Raw genomic sequence first — 25,241 nt, forward strand, 5'->3', positions numbered from 1 at the left:
ATGTGTGTGCTTGTACATATAGTGAATAGGTGAGCAGTACAGTGGGATGAGTGTTTGTAGGCTGGGGCCGTTTAAATGGCAGTAATTACATGAGAAGATGAGCTGCATTCCTTCCTGAGGGCAGGCTGATTACAGGCCTCTCCTCTCTGGGCCCCTGTAATTACCCACTCTAGCCCCCCCATGCCTCACCCACCATCCCACTGTACTTGTATCGACTCTGCTCTGCCTCGGCGGGGCTACAGCCGAGTTTACCCCCCTCCTCCTGTCCTCTGATCCACCTCTCTCCCAACTTCTGCAACACTCCACCTCTCCTTCCCTTCACCAGGTCACTCTTCTGTCCTCTCTCATTGCTCCTCCAACTGATTACTACTCACACATGTACGCACACTAAGAGACCACTCAGAGAACAAATAGCAGATGTGGCATCATGCACATGCAGATCTCTTATTAAGAGACGTTAAATTGTATGGTGCATTGGGATTCCTAAAAAAATAGACAGGGTCCTGCAGTATGCATATTAACGCCATATTTATTAAATCACAACCCATATTATTCAGTTCTTGATGACTACTATGTCCACTAATACTACAGTCCCTCCAGGAGAGATTTTTTTGTAACTGTTGCAATCAAAAATGCTTGATTTTGCAGTGGTTTTACCTTAAAAATTGCAATGCAAGTTTTATGTGATTTTTTTTTGTGATAAAATTGCGATGATGTGTCATGTTGGTTGTTTTGATTAAAAGTGTGACGATTGGTGGCCTAATTATCATGATAAGACCACATTTCCCATAAACCTTGTCACTTTTTGTTTTGCAGTTTTTTCCGATCAACCGGCATGGGGTTTGTTTCGATGATGAGAGGAGAGGTTGAGGTTGAGCCTTGCCAACTGTAAATGAGTTAATTTTGTTGATAAAGCAAGTTTTGTTTGGACAGGTTTACTTTGTGCCATAATGCCTTCAGCAGAACTCCTGTGAATCTGACCCACTCAATATCAATACAAAATAGAGGATATCAATGGAATCATCACAATCGTCTTTCTTTCTCATCACAAGGTATGGACATTAAATTTACGATGATATATTGATGTCAAAGTCTTCCTAGTAGCACTTGTAATGCAGAGAAAAAGTGGGAATTTTGCAAAATTGCAAGCCCCACAATTATTGTGGAGATTGGTTGAATTTGCATTAATTATAGCGATCGCAAGATTGTGATTTTCTGGAGGGACTGATACTACTACCACAACTGCAGACATGTTTATATGTGTATTGGTAGGGGGAGGGGGGGACTGCTGTCAAATGCCAATCAGTCCTGATGGCCACTCCTTGAGACAAGACATACTGACAGCTCCTGCCTTACAGGTAAATCCCTGCTCTTTCTCACCCCACTTTTGTCTCCCTCACAAACACACACACAAAGTAAGGGTGGTGTTGAGTACATGACCTCACACATACACAAACCTCGAGAAAACCAGTAAGTCCACCCCAGGCTGGGATTCCGGTAAGATTGGAGACACACAGACAGTCAAATTACATGTCCCTCGACCAAACACCCTCAATTGTTGCAACAAACAAGAGTCTGAGTCGCTGCTACTCTTTCATTTGTCTCCAAGCACATATTCAGCGTGGGACTCATTTACAGTTTGTCCATTCAAGCTCTCAGAATTTCAAGATGCTCTTTTGTTGAAAATTTGAGTACATTTTATAAATGTTGTCTTGCAGTCCTGTCACGTGACAATGTGTTAAGTCAAGAGGCATGAACTGTGATTGTGAGAAGAGTTGGCAAAAGGCGTCACAACATATGTGTTTTTTATTATTTGATATGACAACTCGGCTCCCCATAGACAGGAAGACGGCCGGATCAAACTTCCTGTACAAATCACATCAGACACCCTGAGCAGGTGATAATGAAGAGAGAGGAGAGTGTTGGGGGGGGGGGCCTTAAAGAGCTGGAGAAAGAAACTAAAACATCGCGGGGGAAGACGGATGGATTAAAAATGAAAAGTCTCAATCTCTTTGAGCATTATGAAGACAGAGAGTGGGAGGAAGGGAGTCGGAAATAGAGATAGTCAGGGAGAGAACTTCAGGGAAAAGACAAGAAAATGGGAGAGATGAAAGGGTAAGTACAGGTGACCTAAACTAATGTAAGATGGAGGGAGATGGGGAGGAAAGAGGGAGATTAATGACAAGGCTGTAAGCTTTGCTGTAAGTGGGTAGCCATGCTAGAGGGGATAGAAGGAAGGAGGGAGGATATGTGGATGGAAAGAGCGAGGGAGGAAGAGATGGAGGGAGACACAGAAACACTCCCTGGGTGCAGATCAAGTGCAACTCTTGATTGGTCTGTGTGTGTGTGTGTGTGTGTGTTTGTGTGTACTGTGGGTATTGGCTATGGTTGCCAGGATTGCCAGTGCTATTAGAGATGCCTGCTGCTGTAATGTGTTGTGACAGGGGCTGATTCTTGTGACTAACTGCTTTGGCAGGAGAGCTCCTCTGTCATGCTAATGAACAGATGAGGAGATGAGCCGGATTGACAGCGGATCGACGGGCCACAAGCATGACTTCTCACACACTCAGACACACACACACACACACACAGAAACAGAGGGTTAGACGGTATATACGAAGACACGAGCAGACCTCGCTGTCATAAATGTGTACAGCATATGACACACTGATGCTGACATCCCCCTTCACAAATAACTGTTACCAAGTCATTGTGATGGAGATGACAACACATGGACGAAGAAAGTGAGATTTTGAAAAAACAAACATGTGCATGCGCAGATGCATGATCACACCCCACACAAACACAGCAGGGTTGGCGTCACTCTGTTGCTTCATTGCGTCCCCTTGCATCAGAGAAATCCCTAGATATGCAGTACACAACAAGCAACATGCTGTAGGCTAGCCTTTGTGTGTGTATGTGAGAGGGAAGGAGACATGGTTTGTGAGCTTTGGAAATTTGGCCAAAAAATATTGAAATGCACTGTTCAATATATGTTTTAAATGATGAAAGTGCATTACTATGAAAATAGGCTACAAGCAAAAACATTGGCAAAACGTACCGAAGGACTGACAAAATTACATATTTATTGGTGATGATATTAAGCCTGTTAACCAGAATTTACGAAAAACATATTTAACTAGACATTACAATAAAAATGAGAAAGATAGAGACGGAAATAGACAGAGGGAGGGAAGAGACAGAGAGGTAGACAATGGACAAAAAAGATTAGGGCACTAATAGGCAGAAAATCCATGTTGGAGGGGATATATGACGAGAGGCGATGGGGAGATAGCAGAGGAAGACTAATGGAGAGGAAGAAGATCGAGGTGAGATTCAATCTCCTCACCCCACAAAATGTCGGGGTCTTGTAAGCTTAAGTAGTCCTGTGCGGAAGCTAATGTCTGTTTTATCCTTTTGATCTTTTTCCTTCACTCCCTTTATGCCTCACTTCATCATTCTCTCAAAATAAATTTCCTTCCCCGCCCCAGCTTGGACACACTTGCTCAAATCAGGCCAAAGGAAGCAGGAAGGGCTAAGTGGAGAAAAATACCTGTTCGCTCAGAGCTTTCCATCCAATCCGCATGCTTCAGTGAACCAAATCTGGATTGACTTGTTATCATCTCATGATTGTCAGAAATAAGGGTCCATTTTTGCTATTTTCTAAGTTATTCTGATACATTTTGTTTATCCAATCCCACAGCAAGCAAGAAAAAAAATCCCCAGAGGAAGTCAAACTTCAGAAGGAAATGTGCAGTTCGAGATAGGGAGGGAAAATACACCACACTGTTTGACTGCCAGGTAATCTCAGTGCAGTGCAGAACCAAAACATAAAAGTAATAACTAAAGCGCAAGCATCTCGCAGACTATCACTTTAGGCCAAGCCAACTTTTCCATATCTGGCAATCTCTGCTGCTAACAGATTGTGAAACAGTGAGAGCTGATAACTCTGCATTGCACAAAGGGACCAGTAGCATCCCTGCAAAGTTATCTGCTGCCTGGGTGGCCTGTGCATCTCTTCTCTTCTCTAAAAATGTAAATCTTGTTATGTTTCAGGTCAAAATATTGGTTCTTTCCCCAGTGTGATGAGTCAGCATTCGCACATCAATCATTCATGAGGATCTGGTTCCTGCCTGATGTCAAAGTTTTTCACTGTAGCTATGGACCGTGTCCTTGACCCGGGGACGGGATGGGCACTGGGCTGGAGCAGAAAAGAGGACATCTCAGAGCCTCAGGCCAGGACCAATACTGCCACAACTTCGTCTGCCATGCTTTATCATTGATCCTGTTTTCAATTCTCTTGTCATTTCAGTCGCTCCCTCCAGCCTCTTACTACCTCATTCCCTTCACCTGAGTTTCTCCGCCCACCTACTCACCTGCATCCAATTCCCTCGTTAGTCCCTCTGTGTATATATACTGGTCCAGTTGCATTCCCTCTCCGCCTAGCTTTCCAGTATGTCATTCCTGTCTGCCTGTTCCTGACCTTTTGACTGCTTTCTTTATTTTTGATTCCCTTTGCCTGCCCCCTATTGGATTTGACCCCTTGCCTGTCTTTTTTTATGTCTGAGCTCTAAGTAAACTAATGTTACCTGAATGAGATTGTGTTTGTTGTTGTGTTTGTGAGTTCTAGTCTGTCTCCAGACGTTACAAATATGACTGGACTGGCATGGGGTGGCGGTGATGGAGAGCTGTGATGAAGAGAGCATGATGAAAATCCCCTTGGCATAGATGAATATAATAGACGGCTGCGAGTGAGAGAGAAAAGTGCTTGTGTATGTGTGCATAAGCTGAAACAGGGAGAGATGGATGGATGGAAGGAGAGGCAGAGTGTCAACCGCCAGACGCCCAGGGCCAGCACAGACTAATGGTGACACTGAGTGGCCAGAGTGTGTGACACGGTGACAATAATGATGAGAGAATCTTTCCCGATCTCTCTCTGGCTTCTTCTTCACCTCTCACTCTCTCCTCCCTCTGTCACCCCCTGCAGCGGACTGGTGCTTTGATCCACACTCTGACCGCGTGTCCTCCTCCGGCCTGGGTCAAATCACATTGTCAAGCAAACTCCCTTGATCCAGCAACTCATGTGGAACTCCTCAGGAGTCAGACAAAACTCAAAAAAGTATTTTTCCATCCAAGTGAACACATTTCAAAAAGGTTTTCATGATAAAATGTGAAATATTGTGTGTTCTGACAGTGGATGCAACAGCAGCAGCTGCTGCCCATACAGCACTTTAAGAGCCCCACCTCCACCCCAGTATTCACCTGTAGACTCTGAATAAACCTTGCCCTTTGGGGGGCAGCTAGTAATGTTGCTCCCCACTCCCTGCTGTGCTGAGCTTGATGTTTCCTTAGGTGCAACAAGGTCAGAGCCATTAATGCTGTACATATTCTACATTTACATAACAATTTATTCCACGTTAGATGGCTGACTGAACTGTTATTTGAAAACTGCAGAAGATGCAACAATCTTATACAATTAATTGAGTATTAATAACGTTAGTAACTCCAGTATGTCTTAATCCCTGCTTCAGGCACTGGTGACACATAAAGTATAATCCAGGAAATCCAGTTTGAGTAGCAGTTTATAATGCTCTGAGACAAGATTTTACAACTTTGGAAAGTTATCATTGCGGCAAATGATTTTTCAGTCAGTTTTGTCCAGACAGTCGCAAGATAAACAATAGAAATGCAGCATTCATGTTACAACCAGGAATGTGCACTTGCCGCGTCATGCAGCGTCATGCTGGGTGACATTGTATTGTGGCAAAAGTTACTCTTATGCAAGACCCACTGGTCCAGTAGAGCTGCTCAGTGGCCAACAGGTCAGATTGTGTTTGTTCTGGGCATCTTCCAGGTGTGAAAATGTGCAGGTGTGAAGAGGTCCTACTTTAAAAAGAGCTGCTCTCTGAAACTGGAACTCTGCTTCATCAATAAAGCAATCAAGGAGATTTTTTTTGTTACATTTTGATGTCTTTCTATTTCTGGTATTTCCATTTTGATCTTTTTATATGCTGTATTCAAATGCACCTAGCAAATCAAAGGGAAAGACATGATTGAAAGTATAAGTCGACATATTTCTGGTCTCCTTGCTTTGGGTTGATGCCAGCTGAATGAGGGGGCACATATCTGTGGCTCCAGTGGACAGCAGGGCATTAACTCTGTCCTAGATCCTAATGGCCCTAGCCCACTGAACCGCTCACAAACCCGAGGCAGCCCGGAGTCACGACTCCTCCTCTGCACGGACTCCCAACAGCATTGTTTTGTTTACACTGTACATTTTTCTGACCTGTGCATTTGTGTATGTTTTCAGTGTGGTCCTTGGTGTGTGTGGCCTGGCTAGTCACTCAGTACTCCCTCTCTTGCTCTCCCTCTCTGTCTCTCCCTCTCCTCAGCTTCACCCAGCTGAAGCCATGGCAGCAGTACTGGTTAAGAGGTTTGTGTATCCCATTAGGATGATGAAGAGGCCTTTCATCAGTACACTCCCTCCGGCCAGGCGCTGACAGGAGCTTTACCTCGACAAGCCTCTCAAACACACCGCTCGACATGAGACAGCACCCAGCGAGGAGGTCCGCAGCCCGCAGGCGGTACACATACTCACTGACAAACACTCACTACTGTTCACACACACACACACACACACACACACACACACACACACAAGCACACACACAGGCTCAGAAAAAAATGTGAATCCTGGGACATTTTGTTACTAACTTTTCACTTTCAATCTTATGTCTATTTCTAACATGAGCCAATAGAGAAGAGGGGGCTGAAGAGGAAGAAAAGTCTTGACTAATTCTGACTCTCTGATCTATTTTTAATCACTGCCACACGAGGACTAATAGTTTAACGGCCATGCAGGGCTCTGTCCAGATGGGCAAAGTAATTTTTCAGGAGGGGAGAGCGAGAGGAAGAAGACAGAACGTGAAGACAGGAAAAAAAAAGACAGGAATAGAGAGGAAGAAGACAAAGATGAAGAGAGAGTACAAGCAAGAGAGGAAAAAAGACTCAAAGAGATTGATCAAGACAGAGTGGGAGAGAGAAGGGGAGACAGAGAAGCCACAGGAGCCAAGATGACCTGGATTCATAAGACCAATATTGATTACTTAAGGATGAAAAGCTGAAGAAAGCGCTCTGCTTTGAGACTAGATAAATGAACACACACACGGAGGCCTGGAGAGACAGAACTGGGTGAAAGTAACAAACAAAATTTACACATCCAGGATCCAACTATTGCAGCTCCTTTGTCTTAAATGTGACAAGGTAGAAACAAGTCATCTGCTTAATCCATCACTATGTTGGATAATACAGTCTGATGGATAAAAAAATATGACAAGTAGGGACTGGAGCTGTTTGTGTATAGGCTGGATCTACACACAAACAGCATTAACAAGAGCACACATGCAGCATATGGGAGACTACATGATCTGATTAGATTTTACTCCGTGTGGGATTTATGGGGCAATCTATGAAATGTGTATAGATGATGTATGGGGGTTTGAAGCCACACACACATTTACACATACAACAGAGAAGCCCATCTCCCCTTTAGTATTTTGGATTATTCTGCTTCACGTAGATTAATTTTGTATAATCGCTTTGAGAATTCTGAGCTTAAAGCACTGACGCCGCCCAAAGACGCAGCATCAAAGACTCACACTGCAATAAAATGAACCACTGTACCTACCTACTGTACTGTAACACATACACTCCTGCAACAATCCACTTCCTTCAGCTACACATACTGTACCTAAGCATTCATTTGATATCTATCAAATGTGGTGGACACTTTTATCCATAGGGCCTTACAGTACCAGACAGCACTTAGCTACTTGTACCCATTTCAAAATTAGTAAAGAAAACAGATGATTTGGGAAATTACAACAAAAAAGGACAGTTTGAAGTCCTTTTGAAGAAATTATTTTGAAGAAATTATATGTAGTGTCACAGTCAGTACATCACCAAAATCATCAAAACCAATTCCTGTATGTTCACTGGACTGTAAATAAATAGATAATCAGATTTTTTGGTCATTTGGGGATAGCACAAACAAGCACTTAGCATATACAAAGCAACATTAGCTTTGCGTCGATTTTCTGGCCACCTGATAAATGTAAGTCCATTATTCACTCTTCTTTAGGCTCTGTTTTGCTCTCCGCTAACTCCCGAGGGAAAGATCTGGCATCAAAATCTGCTAAATGCAACACTGTGGTCACCCGCTATTTGCTAACATCATTTATCTGATTATAGTGAACAGTGGGGTTTTTAAAGCTTTTTAGATGGAAACAGCTGCTTGCTGCATCTGGAAACAACACTGCTAAAAGCCGGCAGAGTGAACCAAAACAGTAAACTCTCAATAAGTTAAAAGAAGCTAAAATGATCTGTAGAGCTTCCCCATTACACATACTGTAGTTATTTGGTTGTCTGTTAATATAAAAAATATTGATTATAGCAGCTTTAAATAGAGTTTGACTGATTGTATATATTTCAAAACATGCATGTATTGTAAAAGTAAAGTTTCTAAACTTTCTAATTTCTCCCCTGAGATGTCTCTTGGTTCATTCTTCCTAATACTGATGGCCCACACAGCAACAACAGCGCAGGCCCTCGACAGCCAAACAGTGCTGGAAAACGTAAGAAAAGAACAGCCTGACCCTCATATGCCAGTGGTCAGTTGGGTCATTTGTGAAGCACAATGGCCAGCTGCTAACATAAAGGTGTTTATATCTTTCCTACAATTTACAATCTATTCAGCATGACTGACTTCACAACTTCCATTTCTACAACAACAAAGAACCAGCTTTGGTGTGTGTGTGTATGTGCAGTGAGCGTAAAAGATGTAAGGTCTGTGCTGGAGAACATGTAGGTGAGTGGTGTTTGGGTGGCCGACCGGAGAAACAATCTGAGGTATTCAATGCTACTCTGTTAGCATTATGAAGCACATGATATTCAACACAGGCTGTTTGAATAGTTAACACACCAGACGAAAAAGCAAACAGAAAATGATTGATGTGAATAAAATGAGAAGCTGTGTGTGCAGATTCTCTACAAATATGCATGAGGCAAAAAAATTATCAACTCTACGGCGTACAGAGGCTGGTAAATAACATTTAAGATTCATGTTGAGGTTTAGTTCTGTAATCATAGCTCACACTGGTGCCCTCATAATACATCAATACAAAACACTGAAAATTATCCAGTGCAAATCTGTAGGTCAGAGGTCGCAGCCTTTTGTTAACTCCATATCCCAGGCTCCACTGCTCAATATTATAATACCCTCATGGTTCTGCTGCACTAAGACCTCACGCTACACTGATAAAACAAGCACAGCAATAAAGGCTGAACGCACATGCCATTAAAGGTCTGTCAGCCTGTGCCATGGCCTCACCTTTCTGTGACCCCTGACCCCTCAACTCCATCTGTGATAAGTTCCTCATAGGTGACCCCACTCAATGCAGAGAATGTGACTATTCTGCATGTAGAAAAACTACAGATCACAATTTAATTACCCAACATATAGGCTCACTACTGTGTTTTTCTCCCCATGAAATATTATAGCATGCACAGAACAAAACTGCTCTAAAAGTAAAAGCACATTAATATACATTACAGTCTCCAATCACTTTAATGGCTGTGGAGACACTGAAAGCAATCAGTGGAGGAAGAAAAACAGAAGGAGAGGGGTACAGAAAGACACAGGAGAGCCGAGTTGACAGGATGAAGTGAAGCTACCTGTGTACTTAAGTGAGAGTGAGAAGATGAAAAAGAGAGAAAGTTAGCTGAGCAGAAGAGGCAATTTTGGACAGTGTGAGATTCATCATGCCGTCTTGTCTTAGACTCATCACGTTCTGAGGTGTTCCATATAACAAGGTGTGGAGATCAATAGCATCCATTTCAATAGCATCCATTTACTGAGGTGCAGCTCATCTAATCATCTGGCACTCTGCTGCCCACAGAAGGAGCTGCGACACACACCTGGGCCTCTGGGGGATAACAGAGTAATGAAATGTACACTGCAGCCCAGTCTATCTTCAAGTCCCCAACAGCGAGCACAAACAAAGCCCCCGCGCCTCCCCTGTCTCACTTCCTTCATCTCCTCCGCCTCCACATATGAGCAATAAACCCAAGCTTCACCTCCTCTTCTTCCCTCCTTCTACTTCTCCTTCACCACACGCACAGGCTCTCATATGTTTGACTTAAGTTGCATATCGTGTGGTCCATTAGGAATCTGAGGGGTGTGAGGCACAGAGACCAAAAATATCCACAGCACTCTGTTTCTTTCTCCAACTCATTGACTGAGTGCCTCAGGGTAACATCACAATAAGCGCTCCTTGTCCCTGTTCCCCAATGCAATTCTATAATTCATCTTAATTGAGAAAAACAAGCAAGAAAATGGGAGCACTGGAAGGATTTATTAATACTGTAGCACATTGAGTTTCACTATGAATGAAAAGTGCGGTACAAATTAAATATATTATTATTTATTTATGTAAAGTGCAGGTCATGTATTTCTGGGACTGAGGGACCTTGTGTATGTTTTGTGCCAGTGAAAAGTTAATGTATGTGCTTACAGTTCCAAAAATGTATTCACCTTTCTCCTCTTTTTTTGTGCAAATGTTACTTTCTCTAATGAGGTTGAAAACAAAGCAGTGACAGATTATGCAGGAAAGTACAAAATATAAAGAGGAGTAGACTTTACGGTCATTGGCTCAATTGACACAATAGCCAAATAAATTGAGACGATGATAAGCTATTATTGTACAAGTATGAGGCATTATAAAGGGAGTTTGGCAAATCACCTAGAAAATTACAGTCTGTGCTTCAAATATAATGAAGGAATGGGAGTGACTTTTTTTAAAAATCTTCGCTCACTGTGATTTTTACACATACACTGTAATCTGTTCAAGGGTTCTCTGGTTCAGATTTCTTAGCTTAGAGACAGAGGTAAAAGGCAGATGGTGTTTAAACACTATCTTAAAAATGCAGAATAAACATATCGTCTGAATATCAAATTGTTGAGCAACTTTCACGCCAATATGGCAACACAAATACAGATGGCGCTTTAACTGCATGCATGCAGCCTTTTGCTTCAGGTAATTCTTTTTTTTTTTTGTTCTCTTTATGGAAGTTAAAAGGCAAACTCAATTTAACTGGTTGGTTGAAGCAAATCTTGTGTTTCAGTAGCCTGTTAAACATTTATGAATTTTAAAAAATCCCAGCTCTTCTAATGTAGGATCAATGCAGGATAAATGCATGAAAGGAGGATTCTTCTGTGCTCAGCATGTACTGCCACCACTCTATTAGAGAGTACATGTTTTTAGAAAATGCAGCACTGTATCATTTGTGTTTGCTTTTATGTTTTCATCCAGTTTCCAGAGACTGCGCTATCTAGGGCAGTGGTCAGCAGTTTTAATCAATTTTCCAAACACAGGAGCACTACGGCAGTCAGGAAATCCCAGCAGGACTGTAGGGAATGGACATAGCAATAATAATAACATAAATTCTAATCTGAATTATGCTCTAAAGAGATTAGGTCAGAATAATCCCCAGAATAAACACAAATGGGGATGGGGGAGGCCGTTTGTGATAAAATGCAGTGAGGGGAGCCACATTGCTTGTGTGTGGATGTTTTCATTCTTGGCTGTGGGATTTGTATAAAGTTGTGTTTGATTTTGGGTGTGAGAGTGATGTTTATTTTGGGATGGATTCCTGAACATCTTCAGTCAAGAAGCCAAATTGAGTAAATTCATTTCTAAATGGAGTCCAGATTTACGAGAACATATTGCCACTCAGTTAGACAAGGACCTTGAACCCATACAAATGTATAGTTTAGTCATTGTGTAAACACAACGCCTTCCACAAGTCTCCTTGTCTACAGTATGCAATTTGAGAGATGAGGAACAACTGGCACAGGAATTGAGAGTATGAGAGAGCAAGGCGGTGGGTCTGTGATATCAGTTCACCTATTTTTACTTGAAAACAGTAAAATTGCACTGCCAAATCAAAAATATATCTTAACATCAGGACACAGAACTTTGTTTATAACAATTCCAGCTTAAGCCAAAATTAAAAGGAATTTGGTACGGCCAGCAAATGCACAAGGACAAGGAGACTCCAGGAAGTTACGGCACCCAGCCACGAAATAGTTCCATCCCTGTAAAACCACAACTTGTTGCCTTTATATTTATGTTTGTATTTTGATTGCACAAAAGAGATATAATGTGTTAGTTAAATTTAAAGGTGCTGGAAGGTGAATTTTTGTAAATTTTGGAAGGAGCCCAGATGACTGTTTCTCCCTGTTTTCAGTGTTTATGTTAAGCTAAGCTAATAACAAGCTGGCTCATGCTTCATATTTAGCCTACATTATTCATGTAACTCTTAGCAAGAAAGTGAATATGGGTATTTCCAAAAGTGTCAAACTATTCCTTTAATGCCAGCCACCAGAGGCTGTACTGTATTACAAAGTTCACAGCTCCAAACTGTGATTTTGGTTGATTTGCTCAGTTTACTTCACTCGGCTTCTGCTGTGATGTTCCCAGTGCTGACTCTGTGTGGTGAGGGTTCAGGGATCAGAGTGGACAGGGCTGGAGCAGACCTTGAGGTCACCGGCTGCCTTTCTGCTGAGCAGGCTATTGTCCAGCAGCTGCATGGCCGCACCACTCCAGGTCTATTCAGAGTCTATTCAGCAGCTTCAGCTAAGTGCAATAGAAGACCCTGGTCTATTGTCTGATGCCGAGTCTGTTTGAGCTGCACCAGAACGCTCACTTCATCTCCCAGTGAGTTCAGAGAAATAGTTAAGTCTCAATGAATAGGGGCGGATTTACACAAGTAAAAAGACATGTTAAACACATTCAGGCCGACTCCAGTTCTCAAACAGAGAGCTGCTTGACCTCTGTGACCTTTGCAGAATGTCAAACTGCACTGTATGACCTCCCTTTGCTTCCCTCTACACAACACAGAAATACACATTTAGAAATCAACAGAAAAAAGGTGAAGGAAAAAAGAAAAATCTCTAATGGCATGCAACACTTGCCAACTAGATTCAGGACGAACCTATTAGTTTCAACACCTATTCTGGAAGCATGCCATATTGGCTTGGTTTATTTGCATTTCTCTTCAGTTTGATAGCATAAAATAAGAAGCAATAAAACATTATAATGCAAAAATGGAAAACAAGACACCAGCGGCATTGCTAGCAAGTTAGCTATTCCCAAAGTATTGTGTAAGTGTATGATCATGGACACAAAATGGCCATATCACACTCAGTAAAAAAGCCATCTGGAGACATCAGCACTTCTATGGGCGGAATTAAGTCAGAGTGCAATGACTTTCTCGTTTTAAGTGCCTCCAAAGAGCCCCATTATTATCTTCCCAGAATGCAAATGTGCTTTGGGCCAATTAGAGGTTGAGCCAATACCAATGTAAAGCCCATAAAAACCCGCCCTTCCATAATCATTCAGCAATATGACTCATGGGTAAGACTGGAGCAGCGGCCTGTAAATGTGTCATGATTATGACTGTGCTTAAAATGAATGGGGGAGCTGTGTATATCATTCCCACAGTGCTGGAGCTGAGCCACGCATATGTTAGTGTCAGTGCTTCTAATGAAATAAATAGACTTGTGATTGTACTTATTAGCCCTTCATAAGTGGCAGGTAAAGACAAGAGGCCTGTGGTGGATCAAAGGCAGTTAAATGACTCTTTTTAGATCTCCCCCTATCAAGAGGTATTTAGGGGGAGAGGTGGTTGCTTTTTTGTTTGTGGAGACAGACGCCCTCATCCAGGATGTCTCTGTGTAATTACACGCCACAGAAGACCTTCATTCCTTGTCTTCACAGAGAGAGATGAAAGACAAGAGAGACAGAGGCATGTAATCGCTCCTCTGACTGAAAGAGCAGGAGAGGAGGTGAGGGACACAAAGAATAGAAGGACAAAAGGATGGTGAGTGGTGGTGGGGTTTTAATAAACCTCCTCTGTCTCTTGTTTACAGAGTCTCTCCTACCTCTACCAAATTCTCTCTCTCTCTCTCTCTCTCTCACACACACACACACATATACAGTCTCTCTTTGACTTGAGACTTTTATCCGAGTTGCCTGTTCTTCGCCTCAGGACAGATGTGTAAATTGTTGTGCTAATGTAAGGCCCACTGCTGAGAGCTTTAGACGGAAGGAGATTTACACACTTCACATCACTGTATAACTGTCACTCACAAACTCACGCTCACAAGAGCATAAAGAGGGGCGCCGTGAGCGACAGCATCTCAGCACACACACTTACCAGACCACGTGCACATATGCAGGCATTCATACACACACACACACACACACACACTGGCATTGACAAGAGACGTGGGTGGACAGTGACATGCACACATAAATGTTCTATTTCCTTCTGCCATTCACAGTCTCCTAGCCTAAATCTTACAAAAGACTCCCTCACCTCCTCGCAAAGGGCTTAAGAGTGGCAGTGAAGTTACAATCTGTCTCTGTTCCACTGTAAAACTCCAATATTTTTCTATAAAAAGTATTTTTTAGGGCACACTCTACAGGCCCCAGGGGCAAAACACCAGAAAGGTGCTGTACCTCTTAATGATTTCCCATTGCTTCTGAAGCTATGTTGAGGTGGTAATCTGAAGGATCTTTGCGTTGTTCATAAAGTTTTATAGTCTTGCAAGAGTTAGACAAGAGGATTGATATCTGTTCTTTAAAAGGTAGAAGAAACTCAAAATTGTGAATTTGTAGCTTGTTTGTTGTCTTGCCATCAACTTTTAGAAATGTCACCACATGCTATAAATAGCTTAAATTTAGGTTCTTTACCTTAATTCTATTATGATTATTATTTCCTTGATCAGAAACTGGGTTTCAAGCCCAATTGACTCGTCACACTGCTCTAACTTCTAACTAATGACTAACGTCATTTGTCTAATTGACAGGAGGTGACTTCTTGACTTCTGTTAAGCGTTGGACAGTGTAGGACAATTACAGGTGAAGCATGTACATTTGGCAGATTGTTTTACCCATAAATCATCCATAGAGCATATTCCAAGTAAACCAAGAAAAGGATATTTGGGTGCGGTGCATATGTTTAATGTAAATATAATAGATGTGAGATACCTCTGTTAGCCTTATACTGTGTGCCATGTTCAATTGTCATTTGTTTCCACGGTATCATTGATTTTATTTGTATCTAACTGAGATACCCACAGCGTCCTGCTGTCTGGACTTACGAGAAAAATAATAAAAATCAATGAAGATTTTGAATTGCTAACAAAATCTGCTTTCTAGCACCTCTAAAGCTCACTAATTGACCCATTCTATATTATTTGTTCAAACCTTACAAAAACCGAAGTGTAAAAACGACATTTTGTGGTATTATGGGGGTTATATGTTGGACTATTTCATAGCCAAGCACAGTAGCTTCCTGGAGTCTTGTTGTCACCGTGAGGTTACCAGGCAACCAGCAGAGACTCCAGGAAATGACTGTGACTGGCCAAGAAATTATTTGGCAAATAACCTCCTGTAACACTATCGTACACTGAATATCTTCAGTTTTGGACTGTTGTTTGGGCAAAACAATAATTTAAAGATGACACGCTGGACTCTGGAAAATAGTTATGAGCGTTTTTTTGCCATGTGTGTAAGTTTAGTGGCATCTAGCAGTGAGGTTGCAGATTGCAACCAACTGATAATGCCTCCCCTCACCCTCCCCTTCCAAGCGTGAAACTCAAGAAAAACACGAAAGGCACCTTTTGTCCGTTTGGTCTGTCCATTCTGAGCTACTGTAGAAACATGGTGGTGCAACATGGCTGGCTCTGTGGAAGACGACCTGCTCCCTATGTAGATATAAAGGGCTCATTCTAAGGCAACGAAAACACAACAATTCTTATTTTCAGGTGATTATACACTAATTAAAACATACTTATGAATATTATATTCCATTTCTGCCATTATTTGTGCCAATAGATCCCCTTAAATCTTACACACTATTATTTAATAATAATAATACTAATAAACAGATTATTTGTAATGAAAATAATCATTAGATGCAGCCCTATGTCCCTGCCCTGTTGAACTTTTTTCCCTTCTGTTTTTACTCTGAGTCACATCCCTTCCAACCCTGCATGACACTGTGTGACTGACTACTGCTCTGTCTGTCTGATGGCGCCGAGGCCTCCAAGGGGCTCCAAACAACCCATCTGCCTAGGAATCTGCCCTTCCTTCTGTCTGTCTGGCTCTCCGCAGGTATGTCTGTCTGTCCCTGCGTGATCCATGTTTCTTTTATTAAGTCATGTAAGAGGAGGGCAGAGGCTGGCTGCAGCGTGAAGGTTGAAGACGCAGGCAGAGAGACACTGCTCAGTGTTTAATGACCCACTATAACTATACCTATTCATCTCCCCCAGCAAAGCACTGAAATGCCATAGAAATGGTCCTCTGCTGAGCATATTGCATCATGCTAAATCATAACTCTTCAGCCGGTACCAATGCGATCACGTGAAACATGTTTCTCTCGCTGCTTTTCATGTACAACATCTCTTCTTTGACACTAAACGACACAAGGAATATGTCAGTACAATTTAACTTCATTTGTATGCAGTTTAACATAATGACGCCACAGAGCACAACAACCGAAAATCAACAGCCACTGCACTGCTTCCAATCAAGCAGTAACTTCAAGCTCACATCTATCCCCGATCAATAAACATCTATATAGCTTTTATTTGCTTGTGTGAGATGCCTTCCCTACCTGCTGTACCTAATCTCTCTCTTTCACACACACACACACACACACACAAATACAGAAACACACACACTTCTTGTTGCTGAGCGGATTGGAGGCAAGTGAAGCTGAGCAACAGCAGCGGTGGAGTCAGAGCAGAGGCACCCAGAGTTAATGAACCCTCACCAGTCAGCATGGCTGTCCATCTGCTTTCATAATCCTCATAAACAGCAGGCCATGGGTGCTGCCCAACCAGCGACACACACACACACACACACACACACACACACACACATTCACAAACAGCATATCGTCATCCTAAATATCCTACATAAAGAATCAGGGCTGTGTGTGTGTGTGTGTGTGTGTGTGTGTGTGTGTCAAAGATTGGGTGTTGTAGGGGAAGAGGGTGGGGGCTGATGTGTCCATTATAAAGCTCAGCTCACCAGCTAATCTAAGCAGAGTGGCGGGGAGAGGTGAGCGTGAGGTCGGCTGTTGAGCCCATCTGGTCAGCAGCAGGTAAGAGGCTTGAAACACACACACGCCGACACACTTGATGCGTGTGTGAGCTCATACACTTAAATCTAACCTTAATTACATGCAGGTACATCTGCCACATTAGACCAGACCTCGTCTCGCTACTTCACACATGGCGCTCATTTAAAACGATTCCCCACTCTTCAGCGACTGATGTCTGGTGGCATTTTGTAGCGTACGCCGCATACACCTGGCGGATAAACCAGGTTTCCTCCTGTGCAATCAGAAAGCCTGCCAGAGCAAGAATGATCAGTGTATGTGCGAGCTGTGTGCTGATTGAGACTGGGAGTGTGACCCCACTGTGACCCATGCAGAAAAGGGAGTAATACCTGAGCAATACGGCTGGCTTCCCATCAGCATGCGCCCATTGCACACTTCATACTCACAAACACACACACACACACACACACACACAAAGCAAGCCAAGACGAGCCTGTCAGCCCTTGATTAAGACCTGCATCCAAGGCGAGAACAGAATCTTTACTGTGTTTGGATGCTCCCAGTCAAAGCCTCTGGAGGAGAAGTAAGAATTAAGTCCTGGAGCTGAGGATGGGTGGAGGAATTAAAGGGTGGATGAGGGCAGAATTCATTCTTTCACTCTTTGCGATGGTTGTGCTCCAAGAGTGTGTGTGAGCAGAAACAGGGATTACTACCCCTGCTGTGCGTGTTTGTGTGTGTCTGCATATGTTTTCGGGATGAAGATAGATACTGAACAGCAGACTTTTTCCTTTTAGCACAAACTGAGGAGAGGAGAGGAGAAAGGAAAGGAAAGATCTGGATGTGCCCCTGTTGACCTCTGATTAAGTGGCCAATCACCGCTCCATTACAGACAGAGACATTAAATAACACAGCAGCACACTACTGACATGCAGCTAATCACAAGAAACCCACCAAGTTCTCCCTCCCCCTCAACACACAGACACACACACTCACACACCCATTAACCATCATTCGCCTTGATTTAAAACACAAGGGAGGAAAAAAAAATTGCAAGTTGTTTGAAAGTCCTGCTGTTGCCTAGCTGCCTGCCATGCAGACAGAAGGATGAAGGATCATTTCCGTTCCCTCTCTCAACCGGAGACACGCACGTACGCTCAACACGCCCGTCTTTCCGGGTAGGTCTGTGTGTCATTCCCCTACTTTAGACACACCAGCTGCTCAGTGTGTGCTCTGCAGTGTTAAAAGCCCCTTCCCACCTTGCACAAGACCCCAGTGGCACCCACATCCACTTACACACAAGCATGACAAAGCTCTCCCCCTCACTCCCCTCCTTTACCTACCCACGACAACCCAAACACCCCCCACATTCATAAGTACCCTAAGGGCAGATGGGACCCTAATAAGCGTTACGCTCAGAGAAATGGGATTCTTCACAGTGCCTTCTAAAGAGCAATTCCCAAACTCCGCCAGAGAGCTGGCTGGAAAAAAAAAATGATGGAGTGAGAGAGATATGGATGACAGAGGTTGGTATATGTGAGACTATAAAGCTATAAATACCCCTGATGAGACTATAAAGAGATTGAAGGAAGAGGAAGGGGAAATGGGGACAAGTGAAGGCAATTTATTAATGTGGATGTGGGGAAATGTAGCTTTGTATGCTAAATTCACGAGACGAAATCAGAAAAAATGCTTTAAGGAGAATTTCCCTCCGGTTAGCTGAGCCTATACAGACACACTCCGATACAAACAGACACAAACACAAGCATTAAGAGATTGGCTGTGGTCTAAGCTCTGAGTGGACTTGGCTCAACTGCCTTTTGAAGACAAAAAAGCCTCTGCTAAGAAGATGAGGGGAATCTACATGGCCTGAAAAACTCCCTTTTTAGATGAGGACACACGCAGAGTGCTGGACCACAGCACAGCCAATCAAGTGCTAACACAGCCTCTGATCTATAGACCTCAGTGCAACCAGTTTTACCAAGTGTGTGCGTCTGTATTATGTGTGCATGCGTGTGTGTGTGTGTGTGTGTGTGTGTATGTGTCCATCTTAGGGTAAAGGGGGTTGTTCAGGATCTGGCGTGACCCCCCGTAGTGAATCCTGATCCTATTGGTCACGATGCTCAGAGTGCTGCTGAGATCTTAAATGAAAATTCCTGCACTCGCTCACTCACTCCTCCCAAGTGACCCAGCAGGTCTTCCACCATTATACACATAAATGCTACCTCTTCGTCAGAGGATGTGGCTCTTTTTTGCATGTGTGGGTGTATGTTTGTGTGTGTGTGTGTGTGTGTGTGTGTGTGTGTAGGTGGGTGCTCTCTTTTTGATGTCAGATGTCAGTGAGCATGTCTTAGTATATCAATCAGCAAGAGAATCAGAGACTTTGGAGCTAAAACAAGCAGGTGTGGTCTTTTCCTGTGCATGAGTGGGTTATGCAACAGTAACACACCTCTAAAGAAGCACGCACACACATACTCATACACACACACACGCATGCTAGTATAGTTCCTGCTGAAGTTGTGACTGAGTTCTGAATGTGTGTGTTCTGCTGCTGCCCCCCTTTACCCCACACAAAGGGGCAGAAAAAGCTCTCTGGAGTCTCCTATTCATCTAAAGCACAATGGAACCCCACAGAGGTTTTCTTCCTGTTTCCCTGTCTGCCCCACCCATCTCCCCCCACAGGGCAGGATAGAGGGGCAGGGGGTACCCTGCACTGCCGGCCCAGCAGCAACTCAGCTCCCATCTGCCACCGAAACTCTCCCTCCTCCACCCCCGGGTCCAGCCAGCCATCCATCCCCCTCTCTCACTCCAGCTTCAACTCTTCTTTACTCCACTGACTAGCTGTTTCAAGAATTGTGGCAAATTCAGGGTTTTATTTTGAAACATTGCCTTCAAAAGTCATGCACAGAATAAAATACATTTTGTCATTACTGGGGAAAAACTAGTTTGACCTTGGGATAAAAAGCTTGGTCAAAAACATTTTTACATTTCAAACATGAATGGCTTTGAATGTCTGGAATAAATTGAAACATTCCTGCATTTATCACAGTTTTATACGAAGGCTCACAGGTAGGGGAGACCATCTGGTGTGAGATAAACAAGACATTTTTAACCAGAATCCAAGAAGGCATTACATGAAATATTTAAATAGCTTCACTTGATGATAATTACATACAGTATTTTTGTTTGCGTTTTAAATAGCACACAGTTTGAATAAGTTGGCAGGCACAATATTGATTAAATCATTATTACCACAGATTCCAAACACTTTGAGAACAAATAGTCTTTGCAGAAGAAAATAATGACCTGTGCTTAAAACTATATTCATCTCGAGTCTGCCAATCTCTGCTCGAAACTTTCTTCTGCTACTAATTCCTCTTTCCATTCTTTATAGTCAGTTCCCTCCTCCATTTACCTCGCTGTTTTGCCCTCTTCTACAGAGCCCTTGCTGTTTGCTGCAGATTTATGGTGCGGTCTAACATGCACATTATTGGCAAAGCATTAAACATGTCCACTCTTAATACTGTGAGCTCTCTCCATCGATAAGAGCCTTAATAAAAACATCCCCCTAGTGGATTTGTGTGTCTCTTTTTCACTTTCCACCCTCTGCCTCCCTCCTCAACAATATCCTTCTCTCTTAACCACTGTTTCTTCTGCTGCTTTGCTAGCTTCAACCTGCTGCTGCTGCTGCTGCACATCACTTCCCTTCCTCTCATTCTTTACCACCTATCCCCCCGCCCCCACCTCACTGCCTCATTCTCTAGCCTGTGCCAGAGGTTTAATGACGCTTGAATGCCACTGCTATGGAGTTTTCTTCTTCGTACTTTTCTCATAAAGGATATTTAAAAGCCATGCCCTGAGATCAATCTATCTCAATGTGTCTCTCATGGATTCATTTCTCTTCCATCTCCTCTTTCTGTTTTTTCCTCCTTACTCTTCAGATGGATAGCAATACACTGCGTAACCCCTCTCCTTGTGTGGTTCACACACATCCTCTGTAACAGCCCCTGGCTGCAATTGGCACACTTGCTCGAACTGCCACTCTTTTATCTAGTCTATAAATGCCTATTGGTACCCTAAAATTCTTCACTACCCAGTGTAGCCATCCAGGTCAGTTACCGATGAGAGCCAAGCAGCTGGTCCCCTACCACCTCTTTCTCTTTTGCTGTCTCTGATGTCAAGAATTTGAGCATCATAAGCACATTTTAAATATTAACAAAGACCACTTTGCACGTATGAATAATACAGCAGAGAGGGCAGTGGCTGGCCAGCGATCCCATCCCCTGCCGCCTGACGGCCATAAAACTAATGCACTGCTCCGGGACAGAGTGTGGCCTGGTCTGGTCTGCCACCAGAACTTGCCTGAGGAACTAGTCTAGCCTGTGGCCTGGCCCTGAGAGAGCTGTCTGTCTGTTTATTTATCACAGTGCCCAACCACCTGTCTAAATCTCTGCAGATGCAACAGCCTGGCAGCACTTTTGTTATGACTACATGTTTCAGAGACACTTTAATCTAATCTGACATCTCAATCTGTTGAGCGTCTTTGAAGCCAAATCTACTTTGGTGTTTGTTCGAGGTTAGCTTTGTTGTCACATTCCTTTCTGTTCATGCATCTAAATCTTCATACTTCAGCTGTCAGAAAATTGCAGAATTCCTCTGACCAAATTGTAGAGCAGGGCAACAAATATTTCAGTGTAGCCTATTACTGTACTTGCTCATATATATTAAAGAATGTGAGTCTTCTTGCAGTCGCTGCATTGTTATTTTAGGAACAAGAGGATTCCCACACTTAACACAAATGAGACAGCACGTCCTAGAAGAGTGTCACTATTCATCCAGCTCTCTATGGGAGTGTCTGACATGCTACGCTCCCTAACTCTGAACACTCGGCTGCCCCTTCGCTCCCCTTAGCCTCGCTCTCCTCCTGTCTTGACTCCCCAGTCCGGACTGGGCCCCTGCCCCTTCACCCCTCAGAGCTTCCTGGGCACCTGATGGTCTCCACATTTAATCCTGATGTGTCACAAACAAAGCGCTAACACACTTCCCATATGTCGGTTTTCTAATTCTGATGAAGTCATTAATAATGACACACACAGAGGCAGTGGACAGCAGGGTAGTTACTCCAGACAAGTGTTCCTGGCAGTCTGGGTAATTAATGTGTATGTCAACACAGAAAGAGGAGCACCATTGCAGAAATGTGAGCTCAGCACATCCACAATACAGGTAGAGACTGAAAGAGGAGGGATAGGGGGAAGGCGGCAGAGGAAAGATATACACACAATGGGAGGAAAGATAAATGCAATCTGTCTGTCCCATCATGCATTCCCTAAATATATCTCTGCCATCCTCTCTCCCAGACAGAAACTTCACTGGGGCACACTGAGCTATTGTCCCCCCAGTATCCCCTCCTCCCAGCTCTGCTCCCCTAACAGGACCTCACTGCAATCCTCAACTGTTTACATCAACGTTTCTCATTTCTCATGCAAGGATTTCAGAACAGTCCACAATTTTAATAAACGTAAGCTGCTTTTCTGCTCCGCCTGTTCAGGGAATAATACACACATGAGGGGGGTGGAGGGGTAGTAGAGGGGTCTTATTGGCATTCAAAGAAATTGCCACAGACATGGACGGACAGTGTGATAGTGCGTCCTCTAAAAGATTACGGCTGTCATTAACAAAAAATTGACCTCTTCACAACAGTGTCAGATTTATTTCTTGTAGTGGTCTTTTAGCAAAGCATCCTTAGAGGTGCACTCATTGTTGTCCGCATTGTTCTTTTTTTTCCTACTGTAAACCGAGTTTAATCCACAATCCACTAAACCTTCAGATTTCTGCCTTGTATTTCAATCTGATCTGACAAAGGGAGGGGAGGAAATGTCTAGGCTCCCCTTATACTAGGCCACACTAAAGGTAGTCATTAATCTAACACTGGAGATGGGCAGTGTCACCTTGGTATCCAGGTCCTGTCTCATCAGCTTACCAACACTGACCTGTCCTGTGTGCCAAGTGATTTCATCGCCATGAGAGCCGGCAGCAGTCTTTGATGGCATTAAGGCTGGGCAATCCACTGATAAAAGTCTGCTCTGCCCTGATCAAAGCCTGCACTGTTCAGACTGAAATACTATGTCTAGTGAAACAGTGAGTAACAAGGTATAAATGCTTTATGATCAACTGAGTGAATTCAGAAATTCAAAAGCAAATTGGTACACCCAAGCTTTAAACAAGTCACTAAATTTAGATGCTGTTTCTCGCAATAAGACAAAATTTATCTTCCCCGGAGCACTTCAAGTGCACTGTCTTAACTTTTCACGAGGTTTTTGCTTTTTCGTTTTGGAGGGGCCACGAAGGCACGGAGCAAAACCATTACTCCCTGTGCACCGGGGAGTTAGATTTTTCCGCTCCAAGTAGAAAAGGGAGCTTTGAGCTCGGGTCCACTGTAAGGCTGAAGACTTTGTTGTGGGTTACAAAAAGTGCTGGACAGCAGGCGACCCCAGACCCCTGCACTGTGGTGTACTACCTATAATCCAGGGCATCTTTTTTCTTCCCATGGTCCAAAGTTACATTTTAATGCAACTTGCACTCGGAAGCTGGACACGGATGAGAAATGGCAGAGTCTGATTATTGTGTTATCATTTGACTTGATCTTATCAAAATAAACAAAACAAGAACTCTGTGCGCGTTTGTGCGCGCATGTGTGTTTTGTAAATGATGCGCCATGTGACATGTGTACAGTATTTCAAAAATTATTACACCCCAAACTTGTATTTAATTTCAAAACTTACCGCTGCCAGACACGACATATCCTCCGACCAGGAGCAGAAGCACCAGAGGACCGAGACCTTGGTCACGCTGCATCCGAGCAGAGAGCATCTTTTCCGGCTACGCCGTTGCGAAACGCCCCGGGTAGTGCACACAGCGTGCTGTTGACACACCAAATGTCTTTTCTCCAAAGAAGTCTTTGCTCCTGAAATATTTATCAGGAGAGAATAAAATACTAACCAGTCCAGTAAATGATGTTGGACCTCGTTGTTTTGGTAAATAGTTCACTCTTTACTTTTGACGCAAATAGGCTGCAACGCTCAAAACACATCCATCACCGAGCAGCTTGAGAGTGTCTGAGAAAGACTGAAAATGTGTAATTTCCGCCCGTCATCAAAGTTTGAAGAGGTCCGTAGATATCACACCATGTGAATATAAAGAAACAATTTGTCGGCAGTATTCCTGGTGGATTTCATTTCCAGCTCCACTTAAACCCGGCTTGTCTGGGAGCCATAAGAGCAGAGGTGCCACAAAAGTCACCAAAAAGTTTGACGCATCGTTGCTCTGAATGGAGAGATGCAATTAGACGGGAGAGTCCGATTCCCAGAGAAAAAAAAAACAACTTGGTTTGCAATCTTACAACATAAGTAGGCTACGACGGGGAGATGCTGTCAGATAGCCGCGCTCATTGCAGACTGGACTCCAGAGTCTGTTGTGGGCCCATGGGTGTCTTCCCCGTCCGCAAGGTGTAAACAAGAACACGGGGATCAGCGCGGAGCACAATGCCAGCCTCCGGACTACCAGTTCCCGCCTGGCCAATCACATACCATCCTCCTCCTCCTCCTCTCAGAGTGAAGGCTGAACAAGTGAAGGTAAACTAGTAGCAAGCCAGGAGGAAATAGATGGAAGGGGAGAGATAGAAAACCCGGACCCTAGAGCGCACAGCTCTGCTCTGGATTCAGCAGACTGCAGGCACCAAGGTCTCACTGCAGACAGGTGAGGTTGAAATTATTAGGATCTATCTATCTATCTATCTATCTATCTATCTATCTATCTATCTATCTATCTATCTCAACAGCAGCAGCACCAACCTTGGTTTATGAGAGAATATTATTTCCTGTCAATCCATCCTTTCAGCATCTCTGGATCATATTTTACTCCAGGTGGCCACAAGAGAGCAGCCTTTCATAAATGAGCCTATCTCCAGTGAGGATCAGGACTGACTGGATCTTCTGCAGCACTCTTCATTATGAAAGTCGTTTCCTGTATGGCTGGGCCCCGGTGGTGCTGTT

The 25,241-nt window shown here is 43.5% G+C and overlaps 1 protein-coding gene across 2 annotated transcripts in view; it reads right to left on the reverse strand.

The window, feature by feature from the left end:
* The window catches only part of unc5b (unc-5 netrin receptor B), a 50,398-nt gene extending 25,546 nt beyond the window's left edge, over positions 1-24,852 (reverse strand). For both annotated transcript variants that reach the window (XR_006099962.1, XM_042433723.1), the window contains exon 1: positions 23,973-24,852. Coding sequence is in view for 1 of the 2 variants with exons in the window: in XM_042433723.1 (XP_042289657.1) it covers positions 23,973-24,060 (88 nt within the window). In the remaining variant the exon portion in view is untranslated. The remainder of the gene's footprint in view (positions 1-23,972) is intronic.
* Positions 24,853-25,241: the final 389 nt, after the last annotated feature.

This window comes from Thunnus maccoyii, chromosome 14, assembly GCF_910596095.1.
Source record: "Thunnus maccoyii chromosome 14, fThuMac1.1, whole genome shotgun sequence".
Lineage (NCBI taxonomy): Eukaryota > Metazoa > Chordata > Actinopteri > Scombriformes > Scombridae > Thunnus > Thunnus maccoyii.